General features: G+C 48.1%; 1 protein-coding gene across 1 annotated transcript; it reads right to left on the minus strand.

The window, feature by feature from the left end:
• Nucleotides 1-2,159: 2,159 nt before the first annotated feature.
• Nucleotides 2,160-9,638, minus strand: Sox4 (SRY-box transcription factor 4). The gene has a single exon (XM_048348391.1). It carries the CDS (start codon nt 6,529-6,531, stop codon nt 5,068-5,070), a length of 1,464 nt encoding a protein of 487 aa, XP_048204348.1. The 5' UTR covers nt 6,532-9,638; the 3' UTR covers nt 2,160-5,067.
• Nucleotides 9,639-16,308: the final 6,670 nt, after the last annotated feature.

The raw sequence follows: 16,308 nt of genomic DNA on the forward strand, positions 1-16,308 counted from the left end.
ATGCCCATTTCCCCACATTTTGCCTCCTCCTTTTCCTTAGAATCTCTTAGTGCCTTGGTAAACACCAGAGCGGTGTCAGCAGAACTCTAGAAAGTCCTCCCGGGCAGGCAGGCACACACTGAGCCCACATATCAGATTGCATGCTTTTATTATTTTTCCTTGGCACTTAAAAGGGATTCAACTAGGAATTGATAATGTTTCCCATTTATACTACCACCTGCTAGGGAGGCCATAACACCGCTCCAAAAAGAAAAGCTTAAATGTGTATAAAATTCTTGTTCGTCGTGCTAGGGATAGAAATGAGGGTTACATGCATGCATGCTAGAAGGAACTCTCATGAGCAACACTACCAAAAATCCCCCATATATATGTGATTATATGTGTCTATCATATATATGTATATATGCATATATAATCACATACATTTACTTTTACCTGGAAAATCAAGGAAAAAGGTATATGATAAAGGAAGTAGAAAATGTGAACTGGAAGGAATGGGATGGAGCAGAATGAAGAGGTGACTCTGACCAAGAAGCATCAGACAATTAAGATGGACATACTGCATGCTAACCCCCTTGTATAACCTGAACTCAAGGAAAAAGTAAAATAAAAATAAAGACATAATGAGCCAGGCACTGGTACCTCACTCTTGTAATCCTAAATATTCAGGAGGGTGAGATCTGAGAATCAAAGTTGAAAGCCAGCCCAAGCAGCAAAGGCCACGAGATTCTTATCTCCAATAAACTACTCAGAAAAAGCTAGAGGTGGCACTGTTCAAGTGGTAGAGCAAAAAAGCAGCTCAGGAAAATTCTAGCCCCAGAACTGGCACAAAAACAACAAAAAATACACATATGACTTGAAAATGATTCGTTTATATCAAGGTTTTGGCGCTTTGGATTTAAAAAACTCCAAAAACAAATAAGCAACTATAAGACTCATCACAATGAATGATCTATTTAAAGATCTTTACAGAAACTTAAGATGCCATGTTGTTTAAAGGTGTCTTTTTAAAATGGGATATTAAAATTGTAGAACATTCACAAAATTTAATAATCTGGCAGCCTCTGGCATCCTGCATAAAATTGGAAAGCAGCGACTATCTTTAAGAGGTGAATTACAATGAAACCCAATATTTACATTAATTTTGAGAGGGAAAGGTTGCCTTTTACTGAACAAAAATACTTGACTAGTCTCCAATTTCTTCTTTCTGTGGGCACACTCCAGAATGCAGGGTACCCCCTTACCTAGGGGCCAGGGGATTCTTTCCAAACACCTCTGCAATTAACCCTTCCATTCCAGTTGCTGAAAAATGAGAACACAGATAAAAATGTACATTCTGATTGCACAGCATTTGTAATTCAAGAGGGCCTTTTGTTTTTTGGTTAGTTACTGGCAATTACTACACTTCAAGATAAAACAAGAAATGGAGAAGAGCCTCAGGAAATCCAAGGTACTCTTTCCTCCTTGCCTACCTTTCTCCAGTTCAGCTGTGGGCTAGGTGTTGACAATACAAAACCCAAAGTACATGCTATTTAGATTGCAGAGGTGGGCTAGCCCTGTTGTTGCATTTCCTTATTGTAAGGCCCAGTTTACACATGACCCAGAATGGAGACTGTCAGCACCATCCTGAGCTTTTTGTTTTATGGGGTTTCTGTTTTGTTTTGTTTTTTGAGACAAAGTAATTCTATGTATTCTTTGCATTTTGTAACCAGTAAAGGCTTTTTCTACAACCTTTAAAAAAAATTAACTGGGCTTATTTGATTCTAGGCTGTAAAACAACAAACACCACTAACAGTTCAGGAGACAGTAGCTTCTGGAGCACAAGGTTAAGGGGAAAGCAAAACAAACAAACAAACAAAAAGACCAGCCAACTGGTTTGATCTGTGTCGAATTCTGGCCATGCTGCCCCTCCCCCTCTAAATTCCAAGACAAAGGATGCTCATTTAAATGTAGCCAACTCTGAAAATGAAAATTCCTCGAAAGCCTGAACACCAGCATTTCAGGGTCAGGCCTGCCCAATCTGGCCAAAAGGATGGCTTGCAACAGGCTCTTCTCTTCCAATTCAAAGGCTCTTCTCTTCCATTTCAAAGCGAAGGCAGATGGACTGCTCACTAAGAGACCATTCCAGGCGTTGGGGATAATAATGACAAAAGTCAAGATTTAGGGTTCAGTTCCAGCTGATTTTATTTCCTTCTCAAAAAAAGTTATTTACAGAAGGTATATATCAACAATCTGACAGGCAGTGAACTTGACATGATTAGCTGGCATGATTTTTTTCTTTTTCTTTTTTCCCCCAAAACATTTTTTTTTGTGGCCTTGAATTTTAAGACAAATATTCTACACGGCATATTGCACAGGATGGATGGCAAAAAAAAGTTTAAAAACAAAAACCCTTAACGGAACTGCCTTTAAAAAGGCAGGCGTCCTAGTGCCTGTCATGTTATATTAAACATACATACACACAATCTTTTTGCTTATTATATAATACAGACTTAAATGTACAAAGATGTTTTCCACTTTTTTCAATCTTTAAACACAACAGCTATAAACCTGAACACATATGCTATCATCATGCCATAAGACTAAAACAATTATATTTAGCGACAAGTAGAAAGGATTAAATAGTCAAATACAAGAATGAAAAACGCAGTACATAGTGTCGCGAACTCAAATCGGCATTTAGATAGATCCAGTGGTTTAAACGGCACGTTTTTGCTTATAAAAAAAGTGCAAAAAAGATGTGGTTTACAAGTTAAAGCTACAGGATCCCTTTTTGCTGTAAATGCACCAGTTTTAAAGCCTCTGGACAAAAACAGTATTTAAAAAATTTCTTTTCTCGCAAGCATACAGTGCTTGGCTAATTCTCCTCCCTCCCCATTTTACAAGATGGGGCTGAAGGGTGGATACTGGTGGCAGGTTAAGGGATACTGTCACTTTAAGAAGCCTGCAGATTGAAGTGTAAACATGGAGAAATTAGGGGCTGATTTTTTTTAACTGTGTGATATTAACCAGCCTCCCTATTATAAAATCAGGAAATCCAAACAGCGATTTACACCGATTAACACCCCCTTTATATATTTTTTACAAAAATACACTGAGAAAATAATCAAACGTTTTCATCTCTCTTGTCTTTTTTTGTTTTTTAAAAGTGTCAAAAGTCTACATTTAAATATAAAAAATTAAAAGTTAAAACTCTAGCCCTTCAGTGAAGGAGACGTAAAATGGCGTGGGAAACAACAACTACAAGAAAAAGAAAGGAAGAAAGGAAAAGGAGGAAGGAAAAGGAAAGAAAGAAAACAGAAAAGGAAGAAAGGAAAGAAGGAAACCAAAAAGGAAAAAAAAAAAGGAAGCAAAAGGAAAAAAATAGATAAAATAAGAGGGAAAAAAATGTTTGGCCAGTATAAATACGTCCATATATAAAATGGCATCTGATTACATTTACAAGGAAAAAAAAATACGAGGATGGAGCATCGGTGAGAAAAAAAAGACACGTCTTCTCATTTACACCTATAAGGAATAAACACATACACACTGAGAAAAAATTTGGTCCTGAATTGTTTCCTTTTTTTTTTTTCAAAAGTCCAGCACAGATTTGAGTTGCGTTTGAATCCTTTAAAGAGTTAAGAATGAAAAAAAGCTGGTGATAATTCTGTTGTAGGAATCAAACATAGCGCCATCTATCTGCTTTTTTATATTATCCTACACTATTTTAAAAACTGCTCAACAGTCTTATACAGAAATCTTTTAAAAGATAGACAGGATAACATGCTATATTAACCCCACCAGTGAAATAATCCAACACCATCACGATTCCAATTAAGAAGAAAAAAAAAAAACAACCTCTTTTTTTCCCCTCCCCCCAAAAGACCACTCGCCCTCGGTCTGCCCCAGCACCCCACATCAGTCTCCTCTCTTCCACGCCTCCGGCTCGCACTGAGGAAGGCTCCCCACCCCCCCTTCGGCGCTCCCGTCCAGACCGAGGGCGGAGAGGCCCGGGGCCCCGCCGCCTCCCTCTGCCCCGCACGCCGAGGCCTCGCCCGGCACTGCGCCGGGGAGCCCCGGAGCCCCCTCCGTCCGTCCGTGTCCTCTCCTCCGCCTCCGCCCCTCGCCCCCAGCGGGGTCGTGGCTTCCAACGCCGGGCACTCGGGCTGGCCTCCACCCCTTCCCCTTCCACATCTCCTCTTCTGGCTGCAGGAGCAAGGAAAAAACAAATGCACAAAAAGGAAAAAAGAAAAAAAAGGGGGAAAAAACAAAACCAAACCACCAGCACACAAGGCTCGGCCGGCGCGCAGTCTCTCAGTCTCTGCAGCCCATCTGCCTGCGGCCGAGCGCAGCACCTGGGGCTCAGCCTCCCCCCCGCCCCCCCCCACTGCCTCCAGCAGGCCTGGCAAAAACAAGAGGCGCGGGGGTGGGGTGGCTTCCCCCGCTCCGGTCCCGACCAAGAAGCGAAATCAAATCAAACACACGATCAAAAAAAAAAAAATCCCACCAAAGTTGGTGAAGGGAGAGAGGGGCGAGAGCCTCCTGCAGTCTCTCTAGAATCTTCTTTCTTGCTGGGGAAGAGGGGGGGTGCACACACAAGTCCGGAAGCTCTTTGGAAGGGGAGGGGGGAGTCTCTTCAAGCAAAGGGGAGGAAACTCGAAGTAGCTTTTTTTTTTCTTTTGCCATCAACAACAACACCAATAACAACAATAAAAGGTCGCCCCTGTCTACCCTCCGCGTCCCCGGCCGGGGTGGTGGTGGGGGATGGGAGCGCGGGAGCCAAACGCCCCGGCGCCCCCTTCTCCATGGCGGGGACGCGGCCACGGCCAGCCCTGCTCACGTTTTTTTCTCTTCCTTTTCCTTTTTTTTCTCTTTCCCTTCTCTCTCTCGCTTTTTCATCTCCGTAGTTGTTCTTTTCCTTTCTTTTTTCTTTATATTTTTTCCGTTTTTCCTTTTTTTTCTTTCTTTTTATTTATTTATCTTTTCCTTTTTTTTTCCTTCTCCTCCTCTCCCGGTGCGCCCCTCGGCCCTCCTTCTCCCCAACCCGGCCGCCCGCGCGCGCGCGCGCGCGCGCACGCGCTCCCTTCAGTAGGTGAAGACCAGGTTGGAGATGCTGGACTCGAGCCAGTCTCCCGAGATCATCTCGCTCACCTCGGGTGTGCAATAGTCCGGGAACTCGAAGTGCGACCCGGAGCCCGGCTCGAAGTTAAAATCCAGGTCCCGATCCAGCGCCGACGACGAGCTGAAACTGCCCAGGGACATGCTCTCAAAGTTTGAACTGGGATTCAGGTCGAGTAGGTCGTCTTCGAATTCGTCATCGGAGGACGAGGAGGACCCCGAGGACGACGAGGCGGACGAGTGCGAGGAGGCCGACGAGGACGCGTGCGAGGGCGCGCTGGACGGGGCGGGCGAGGCGGCGCGCAGGCTGGCGTAGCCACGGTGGTCGGCGGGCGAGCGGCCGGCGGCGGGTGAGGAGGCGGCGCTGCTGCGGCCGCTCAGGCTCGGGCCGTCGGGCGAGCAGCCCGCGCCCCCCTCTTCGTAAAGGCCTAGGGGATCGCTGGGGTCTGCTCCCGCGCCCAGGCCGCCCACGGGGGACGCCGAGGCGCCCAGGCTGCCGAACAGGTAGACGCGCTTCACCTTCTTGTCGGCTAGGTGCTTGGCCGGGGCGGCGAGCGCCGAGGAGGCCGCGGCCGCGGTGGAAGCCGCCGCCGTCGAGTTAGGAGTCCGCACCTTGTAGAGCGAGTGGTGATCGGCGGCCGTCGCGGCGCCCAGGGGCAGTAGGGCGGCGGCGCCCGCAGCCTGGTCGGCTGCGAAGGACGCGGTGGCGGTGGCCGGGGCTCCGGACGCGGTTTTCCCGCCGCCGCCGCCACCCGGCAGGACGAGCTTGGCGTGCGGTTTCCCGGCCGCGCCGCCCGCGCCGCCCGCCGCTTTGGAACCGCAGCTCTTCTTGGGCGCCGCTTTGGAGTTGGCGCCGCCGTTCGCGCCGCCGCCGCCGCCCCCCGCGTTCCCGCCGCCGCCGCCCCCATGGCCGCCCCCGCCGCTGCCACCGACCTTGTCTCCCTTCTCCCCGGGCTTGGAGGAGCTGGAGGAGGAAGAGGAGGAGGAGGCGGCGGCGGCCGAGGAGCCCGAGTTGGCGTTGCCGGACTTCACCTTCTTCCTGGGCCGGTACTTGTAGTCGGGATAGTCAGCCATGTGCTTGAGGCGCAGCCGCTCCGCCTCCCGAATGAAAGGGATCTTGTCGCTGTCCTTGAGCAGCTTCCAGCGTTTGCCCAGCCGCTTGGAGATCTCGGCGTTGTGCATGTCGGGCGACTGCTCCATGATCTTGCGCCGTTCGATCTGCGACCACACCATGAAGGCGTTCATGGGTCGCTTGATGTGGCCGCTCGGCGTCTTGCACCAGCTCGGGTCGTCCGCCTTACCGCCCGTGGAGGCGGTGGAACCGGGCGTAGGGGACGAGGCGATGCCCAGCTCCAGGCCGGCGCCCGAGTCCGAGCTCTCGCCGGCCAGCAGCGCTTCCGTGTTCTCGGCGTTGTTGGTTTGCTGCACCATGGCCCCGGCTCGGCGGGCGCCCACGCGCGCTCACACCCTCGCCGGTGTCCGCGGCGCGATCGCCGGGCCTTCCCGGCTCCCCCGGGCCAAACGCACGCCGAGCTGGAGAAGGCGCGAGGCGGCCGGCCGGCCTGCCGGACCCCTCCACTCCGGGCCGGGGTGGAGGTGGGCGAAGAGAGAAAAGTCCCCAAAAGATGCGCGCAAGGAGCGCTCCGCCTCTCGTAGAGGAGTTATAGTTCCCAGGCTGGAGAGTCAAGTCTCTCTCTTACTCTCTCTCTCTCTCTCCCCCTTGCTCCTCTCTCTGTCTCACTGTCTCACCGAGCTGCAGTTTGCTCTGTCTGTCGGCTCTGAGTCTGGAGACCGGACTAAGGTGGAGAGGAGTTTCTTGATTGCTTGCTGCTGGCTGAAGCTTCTTCCAGTGCAAGTTTCTCGCCGCCTCCCAGGCAAGTCTTTCTTTCTTTTTTTTTTTTTCCTCCCCTGAAGCAGTTGATTCCAGTTCACGAGCGCTCCCGGTAGCTCAGGAAAGCAACATAGTCTCTATTACTTAGTCCCTTTCCTACCATGCAAAGCAAAAAAACCCACTCTAGCTCCAGGACTCTCTGTGGGCGGAATCGGCACTAAGGAGTTTGTGCAATTATTTTGTGGCAAGGTAGGAAGCCAAAAAGCCTGCATGCAACAGACTGGCATGAATAAATGTATGTTTCCCCCTCCCTTCTGCAAGAAGGGAGCTGGTAATGGCAGAGTTCCTCCAGTGCAGACTCTTAAAAAAAAAAAAAAAAAAAGAGCGTGCAAGAACTAGAGACCCGGGAGTGAGACAGGCCTCTTCCCTCACACACAGTTTCTCTTGCTGCAGCTTAGAGCAGACCCCAATTCCGCCTCGCGCCTCTTTATCCTTTCACAGACTTGGCCGCAGCCAATCAACCGCTGTAACTAACGCTTCCTCGTGCCAAGCCCCTCCCCCGGCCTTCCCATTGGCTTGGAATCCGATGCAATAATAATCTCCGCGTGCAATGAGAAGCTCCAAATCTGACCTCATTCCAATTTACAGAGCAAACTTTTTAAAAGGGCTAGAAGTACAGCTGAGATTTCTGCTGCCTCTTTTTTCCTCTTGCTCTGTGTGTGTGTGCGCGCGCGCGTGTACGCGCGCGTGCGTGTGTATGTGTATGCGTGTGTGTAGAGGATGTTAATGCATGAAATTATTAAGGGGAGAGACGGAAATGTATTCTAACCATTATGTTAGATAACAAGGGGCTCTTTGGGGGTAAGGGTGACATACTGTAAATGGAAGCTCTCTGCTTAAAAGCCAAGTGATTATTTTTATTAGTTCTTTTCAGCATCGGAATAAAAGAAGTGCAAAATCTGTTTCTCAGTTCCTCCCCAAAGCCTGAGATGTAAAAGGGGACGAACACAACAATAAATCAATGGATATTGAAAACCATTAAGAAAGTGGTACCTAGACACCTGTCATCACAATTATTTTAACAACTCTGGGTACAGCACAGATGTTGATGTACTGTGCAAATCCCTTCAAAACCCTCTCTGTATTGTTTGTGGAAGGCAGAAGGGAGGACTTTTTTTTTGTGGCAGTAATTGCTTACTCTCTTAACCAAACAGAGGTTAACTATGGTTATTTCATGATTTAAACTCCCCTAGAAATCCTGGATAGCCCAAACAAGGAGCTTTGCCTTGAATCGCATTAGGCAGTACTCCACGATTATCTCAATAGGAAGCTTCGCATAGAGTAATACAGGAAGATAATGCTGAGCAAAGAATGGAAACTGACTTTACTTTCTGAATGTTTTCCAAAGAAAAAGACTGCTTCACTCTATTTTCCTCTCTTCAAGCCCCTTCTTTCCCTCTGTATAAATGTGCGTGTGTGTTGTTTTGTTGTTGTTGTTGTTGCTTGGAGCAAATGGAACTGAAAGACAAGGCAAAGAGAAACTGGGAGGAGGGTGATAACTGGCAGTGGGAAAGAAGAGGGCCTCTCAATGCACATTAGCCCTGCATGCTAATCTTTCTTACTGGGTTTCTATCTGTGAGGATATGTGGCTAAGTCTGGGCCATGTCTGGGCTCTCCTGGCCTGTGATGTGAGAATACTAGGAGTTACTTTATAGAGAGGACTGTTGTTAGTCATAACCAGTTTGTGGCTGTGAAGCAGTCCTGTACTGGAAGCCCTCAATGAATGCTAATGGAATGCTTGGTAATTCAAATTAGTAAAAGCAGCATAGTGTTGGAGAAGCTGAAATTAGAATGGCCAGGGGTGTGAAAGAGCCATCCACAGATCATAGATGGGGTACCCTGTTTGTCCCCATGGCTTTTAAAAGAAAGGAACTTCATAAACAAGAGTATGAGAAATGTGGCAAAGAAATGTACTTTGGTATTCAAAAATATGTGTTAATTTGGCCACAAAACCACTTCTTTCTCAAGATTTGAAAACTTTTTTTTTTTTTTTTTTTTTTAGTAAACATTGGCCTTCCTTTGCACTATAATAGCAAACCAATTTCCTTCAGCCCAGTGATAGGTAGGGGCAGCCCTATGTAAAAAATCAACTTTAGATTCAGGTCAGACTAGTACTGGGTACTATATTTCCACTTATCTTGTCTAACTTTTTAAGTATGTATACTGGCAATAGGCCCAGATTGTCAGATTTAAAAATTTACAGGGAAAAATAACACCCAGTGGATTGGACCAACCACAAGCCAGAAGGTTCTTGTGGGTATAAGCAATCATTTTTGACCATCAGCTACCCAAATTATGTACTTGTTCTTTCTAGAAGTGGAAATCTTAAAACAACCAAAATTTTTAAAATGTACACAGAAATGCAAAGACGCCTTAGCATATGTTTCATTTTTTCTAGTATACTCAGAGAACACTCCTAAGTGTTATCAGTCTGACCTAATTCTTCTAAGGAACCTATTACCTATGAATTCAGTATTTTCACTAGGATAAAAAAGGAGAACAGATACATTTATATCAGAATTTGTACCAAACTGATTAATAGGTGTAACTAGTTTAATAACTCAAAATGAGTATCAGGATAATTTATTACATTTCTATTCCCACCACTGAATATGAAGGGAAGGGGAACACACAGATGTTTTAAGAGTGAACTAAAAAGTAGTCACTGAGCTAATTCTTTTGTTAGATGCATTTTTTTACATGTGCACAAATTCAGTCTTTAAGATACATCATTATATTTCATGCCACCAAAAGAAAAAAAAATTGCCAATAATAAATAACAAAAATCCCACATTTTGCATCCTTCTCATCATAAGATGTATCTCCCTATTTTTAGAGGTGTTGAAATGAGAAGAAAAGGTTTTAGAAGGGATGAAATTGTATTAGTAAGCTCCCTTCACTATTAGATCATTGTAGTGTGTACATGTATACATATATGTATGTATGTATATACATGTATACATATTTGAGAGTTTAACTTTTGAAGCAGGCCTGTTTTTAGGTGTTAGATCTCTTGGAGTGTAAGAAAACATGTGGCAAGTGGCCTTTAATTAAAGCCATCTTTCCCCTGAGTAAAGTCTGCATACCAGAATGCACTGGGCTTCTGAATAGCAAGCAATGAAAAGGTTTCTGTGTTCTCATTACCTAACTTCACATGTTTTGTAATCAGTTCTCCATTACTGACTTTTTTCGTCAAATACAGATATTTGGTGGCCCCTTGAACATCAGTACTGAGTGTTCCCTCTGCTGGCTTTTCAGTACATGAAGTGATTCTTACTGCTACTCTTTTAGTTGTATTAACAAAAAGCCAAGATAATGTTGCAAAAAAAAAAATCCTGTTTTAGAATAATGGACTCATTGTCTTCATTGGCAATGATGTGAGACATTTCAAGTTTTGACTTAGGTAGATTATTTGCTCGTTTATCTTATTCCATTAAATAATGGAATCCATTTGAGGACTCAGTGTAATATCTGCTAATGCCTGGCTTCTACTCCTGATACCTGCACAACATAAAATCCAGTATCCATAACATGGTATGGAGTATAAATAGGAATTCTATCCTGTTGTCTAACATATTCCTATAGCATTGGGATGGGGAGAGCCTGAAACTAAGACAATCTGCATTTGAACTGATTTGCAAGGTTTTGTTTGCCTTGCTTGTAGAAAAATTATGATTGTTAGAGCTGGGCTAATCTGAGTATTCAGTTCAGATAAAATTGGGGGTGGGTAAACTTTAGTTGACTGAGAAGCAGCCTGGGAAATATGCCATTGGCTTTTGTCAACTGAAAGGCCCCAGGCTTTTTGGTTGCATACATTACACACGCCTGAGGTAGGTCTGTGTGAGTCTAAGGGCTGAGGCTGATTTTCTTCTTCGTCTTAGGAGACAGACTAAACCTGCTCTCCCATCCTTTTGGATTTGATGACTGCTGTATTCAAACAGGACTTACAGAAGAGGATTGTACTGAAAAATAACTTACGTAAACAATTTTTATTTTTTAAATATCCATACAAGGTAATTAAATCTGTGGTTTATTTTTACTGGTAGAATTTCATTTTACTATTAAAATAACATTTCTGATCAGTTAATCCATGGCTCTTCCCTCATAACCACCCACTACCGCACACTAGGCTCAAGTCAGCAATTCATACCAATGTCAATCCGTGCCTACTATTTTTTTTTTTTTTTTCCTCCCGGTTTTCTCAGAACAGCAGAAAGGTCTGCATGGGCCGCAGCGTAGGTCTGAAGCAGAGCCATGTTTGCTGCCTTTCTCCAGGCCCAGACGTGTCCCACCCACCTATGGCCCACATTTGCACTCCCGCCAATTGCCTTCCGAGCCGGACAGGAGCGGCCGCCAGGTGGCAGTGCCGAGCCTGGCTGCGCCCGCCTGGAGCCCTAGAAAAACGTGGGGATGGATGGTCAACTCCCTTTTTTTCCCCAGAGCCACCATCACCTTCCTCCACGTTGCCTTCTTTGGGTAGCCAGGTAATAGATGAGGGAGCCTCAGGGTGTGGCCGTGAATTGATTCGAAATCAATCAAAGTTTATAGCAACCAATCTTGGCTTCCAGATTGACTTCTCAGCAGCTCTCGAGGCCTGGGAACCCCAGTTCGCGCATCCCCTCGAATCTGGTACCCACCCCCGGGGACGTTAGTCGTTCCCTTGTTTGCGGGGCGGGATGAGTTCGAAAGGCAGTTTTGCCATCGGCTGCTTCCCTCACCCCTAGCCCCGGCGGGGAGCAGCCGCAGAGAAACAACGCTCCTGACTTCAGAACGACCAGAGGCCACCCTTCCTCCAAAACAAGAAATAAATAAAATAAAAATTTAAAGGTTTCCTTGGCCCAGCGGATACGGCTGGCCGAGCGCCGGGCCTCGGGCGCGCGGGCACGGCTCTCTTCGACCCTCAGCCCGCGGAGGATTAATGGGGCTCAGCCTCGCCTTTCCATTACAGTTACCGGGAGGAAATAAATTGGAATCGACTCCGGCTGTGCTTTTCGGAGGAAAGTCTTTCCTACTGTAAACACGTTTCGGGCGATCTTGTCAGCGGCACTTTTAACACCCGTCTTCCCTTTAGGCTTGCAGCGAGTGGGGGAAGAACGAGAGGCACATGCAGCCCCCCTCCTGCTCCCCGGGGCGCCCCCTCCCCCGCGCCCACGCGGGCTCCCGGACCTGCCTTGGGCGTGCCTCGGGCCCGTGGCCAGCCGGACCCCCGCGCGGACTCTCCTCCCCCCGCCGCTCCCCGCTCTTCCCTCCGACCCCCCAAGCCCGCTCGGCGCCGGTGCCCAGTTCCGCCACTGACCGGAACTGGCAGCCACTGCCCCGGCTGCCCAACACCCTTCGCTCTGGACCCCTAAATGCCTTCTCCGGTCCTCGTGTGGAGCGCACGGCGCGCGCTCAGAGTCCTGGACCCCGGCACCGGGCCGCCATGGCGGAGCCCCCCCGGCAGCGCGCAGCCGCGGGGACTCCATCGGCGGGGGTGGGGTGCGGCGCGGCGCACGGGAGGGGACCCTCTGTTGGACCCGAATCTGCCGCGTCCCTTCCCTGGGAGCTGGGGGGAGCGGGGCGTCCCTTGCTGGGACCTAGATGGGGAAGGGGGACGTCCTTTCCGTGGGACCAAGGAGGCGGGGACGACCCTTCCCTGGGACCTGGGGGTGGGGGGGGGAGGAAAGGGGAGCCTCCCTTGCTGGAACCTGGGATGAGGGGCGCCCCTTGATGGGACGGGGGTGCGTCCTTTGCTAGGACGGGGGGATCCCTTGGTACCCCCCACGCCCTTACACAGGGAAGGCTGGAAGCGTGAGGAATGGGACACTGCGCCCGCGATAGCTGCAGAGAGGTCCTGGGGTGCCCGGAGCCCCGACCCTGCGGGGGGTGGGGTGATTGTGCCCCTGCTCGGAGAGAGAAGAGCGCGTTGGGCGGCAGGACAGCCATGGACGCGCTTGGGGCGCGGTGAAAGGGCTTTGTCCTCTTGGACTCGCCGAATATCTCTGCCTGTCCGTCGGCAACCCAGGCACCCAGGCCCCGGCGCTGCCGAGTAGGGCTTCCCACCGTGCCCCGGGCGCCCCGAAACCACCCCAGTGCCCCAGCCGCGGCGTGAGTGGGGCACGCCCCGTGGCTCCCCACCCACACCGAGTGCAAACGGTGACTGTTGGAACCCCAGGAAGAGAGCGGCTGATTGCACTGGGGGAGGGGGGCGACCGCGTCCACAGGAGCACCCCGAAGCCAACTTTCGCAGATGGAGCCGGCTCGCGCCCTCGGGGAGGGAAACCCTCGGGGGAGCCATGCAAATGTCAGATAAGCGAGGGGCAAGGGAGGAAGAACGGCGCTGGATTGCCGCGAGGGGAAGGCAGGGCGACGGCTCGGGCTGCCAAGAGGCGCGGGGCAGGGCAGGGGAGGGCGGGCGCGTGGCGGGCAGCTGGCACCGGACGCGCGGGCTCCGCCAGGCACCGGATCCCTTTTCTCCCAGCCCTTTCCCTCCCCTGTTCCCGCCGCAGTAGGACATCGCAAGGGCGCGGACGAAGCTGAGGAGGGGAGGGGAGGGGAGGGGCAGGGACCAAAGAACCCAGCGGCCCGCGCCGCGTACGGGGTGCAGTACACCTGGCACCCGGGACTCGCCATCTGCTCCCGGCTGCCGCCTCTCGCCCGTGGGTGTGGCACTGTTGAAGATAAGAGGCAGGCCGGGGCGAGGACGGACAGCTTGGCGGCAACTGCCAGCTGACCTCAGGCCAGCCATGCTTGTGGGGCCCTTTGGTGGACTCAGCTCAGCCTCGGTCCCCTGCAACCACAGGCCTCAAGAACCGCACCATTGCTCCTACCCTGCTAGCTAGGAAGGAATCTTGTGTATACTGTAAAATCCCTTCCCACTTGGATCTATAATGCATAAGCAACCGCGCCATGCTAGACAGAGTTGGGGACTCAGATATTTGGGGATTCCCCCCTACTGTTCCCTGAAGCATGAAGTGCCCCTTTTTTCCTGTCCCCCACTTTCACAAGGCACAGATCAAAATTCGAAATGTCTAGCTCCTGGAGCAAGTAAAACTGAAGGCTAGCCCTCACTGCCTTCAAATTTAACTCATTGATTTCACCAATATCAGACCCCAAATACTGCCTTAAGGTGACAAATGTTATGCCACGTGGCCATTCTGAAATAAAAATTCATGGCTGACATAACCTACTATCCACAGAATTTTTTAAAGTAGTGTTTAAACTGCAATATACTAGAGAATACAATCTACATAGTTTATTAAAAAAAAAAAACAAACCTATAAATTTCAAACGTGTGGTGGTAGGGCGCTGTTTTGGTAAAACACACAAGATTTTCCGAAAATTTCCCTAGGTTGTACCATGGTCCAGACATACAATAGGGTGCAAGTCCTAAATAAAGAGGACATTGTTGGCTGAGTCCTTAGGTGTGCAGTGGATATGGTAGATTTTTGTGGTACTGGTGGCTCTTTCCCTCCTAGACTCTGGGCTTGCTCACTGACTTGCTGCAAGCATAGAGGCTTAAGAGTGAAGAGAATGGAGGTGTAGATCAGTAGGTAGCACCAGTGTTTATTTACATATATGAGGTCCTGGGTTTGATCCATGTAACACTTCCTGTTGCATGGCATCAGAGGAGGTTATATGTTTATCTCTGGAAGCCTGAGAAAGGGAGTCATTGTGGCATTGCTGGGTCAGCTGCAGTCCTCAAGTCAGAAAGACTTAAGTTGAGCCATTGAGCTTTCAAGACATGTTTGTATCTCAGTATATTGTTCCTTCCTATCCAGGTCAATACAGTAAGGAATGAGTACTAACACAAACAAGAAAGAGCATTGTCTTGCATTGTTGTTTCATTTTTACTCTTTTTTTTTTCTTTTCTTTGGTAGGCCATGGGGCTTGAACTCAGAGCTGGGCACTCTCCCTGAGTTATTTTGCTCAAGGCTAGTGCTCTACCACTTTGAGCCACAGCTCCACTTCCGATTTTTCTGGTGGTTAATTGGAGATAAGAGTCGCACAGACTTTTCTGCTGGGGCTGGTTTTGAGTCACAATACTCTGGTCTCAGTCTCCTGAGTAGCTAGGATCACAGGTGTGAACCACCAGCACATGGCTATCATTTTTTATTTCTTGGTGGTTTGAACTCCAGACTTCATGTTGGTTGGGCTGGTGATTATTTTTTTACTTTTATAGCTCTAAATCTAGGAACTGTTTTTTGGGCTACTAGGCATAATAGGCAATGGTTATCATAAGAAATTTACTTCTAAAGAATGGTAAATGAAGAATATCCTTCAATTAAATAGTATGGAATTTCCTCTGGAGTCTCCTCCTCCTCCCCCACCCCGCCCCCTTTCTCCTTGAGGAAGACACATGAAAAGGAAAGCTATATCTATTCTGACTTAAGCTATAACATACCTTAAATTCTAAGTAATTTCAGTGATATAATCTTGTGTATTAACATCAGGGACTTTCCAGTCTTTGAAAACTAAAGCTATATTTTGAAAGAGGGCATCAAATTTTAATGTTTGCTTCTTCCTTTTCTCATCTACAATATTCTATCCTGTAGCTCAGAGCATTCACTCAAGTCATGCCTTCTCAAAATGATCTTCTCTTTCCCTCTTCCCAACTCCTCTGGTCCTTACTAAAACCTATCTACTGGGAAAGCTATTATAGAACCGTATGATAAGCTACAATCAATAATAGCTCTATAGAATATCTTCTTGGATAGCATACATTTAGTGAGACAAGAAGAGATTCTAATCTAAGGGGATAGTCTCTAATTTTTGGAGCTCTGTTGTAATTGGTTGGAGAAGTGCCATATCAGAAGGGAGAGTTTAAGATAGACCCTTTTTATGGATCAACTTGGTTAGGCTACAGGTGCCTAGATATTTATTCAGACATTCTGCTTGTTTCTGGGAGGTTGTTTGTGGCTACTTTTAATATTTAAATCTATAGGTTGCATACACTTAGCTGTCCTCCTTGTGGGTCTGCCTCATCCAATAAATTGAAAATCTTAACAGAAGAAAATGGCTGACCTTCTCCAATGAAGAGTTATTTTTCTCCTGTCTGCTTGCCAGTTGGGACTTGTAGTTCAACTGGACCTACATAATTGGCTCTGTTGTTGACTTGTTTCTTGGAATTCTTTTCCACTCTCTATGATCATGTGAGCTAATTCCTTATAATAATGTGCGTGTGCATTTGTGTGTGTGTGTGTGTGTGTGTGTGTGTGTGTGTATGTGGCTGGAAATCAAACCCAGGACTTTGCACATGCAAATCACGGCTTTATAGGTGAGCTCTATCCTCCTTCTCAAATGCCTCTTTCTGGAAGTGACATGCAACATTTGTGATC

The sequence above is a fragment of the Perognathus longimembris genome, chromosome 6 (assembly GCF_023159225.1).
Source record: "Perognathus longimembris pacificus isolate PPM17 chromosome 6, ASM2315922v1, whole genome shotgun sequence".
Classification (NCBI taxonomy): domain Eukaryota; kingdom Metazoa; phylum Chordata; class Mammalia; order Rodentia; family Heteromyidae; genus Perognathus; species Perognathus longimembris.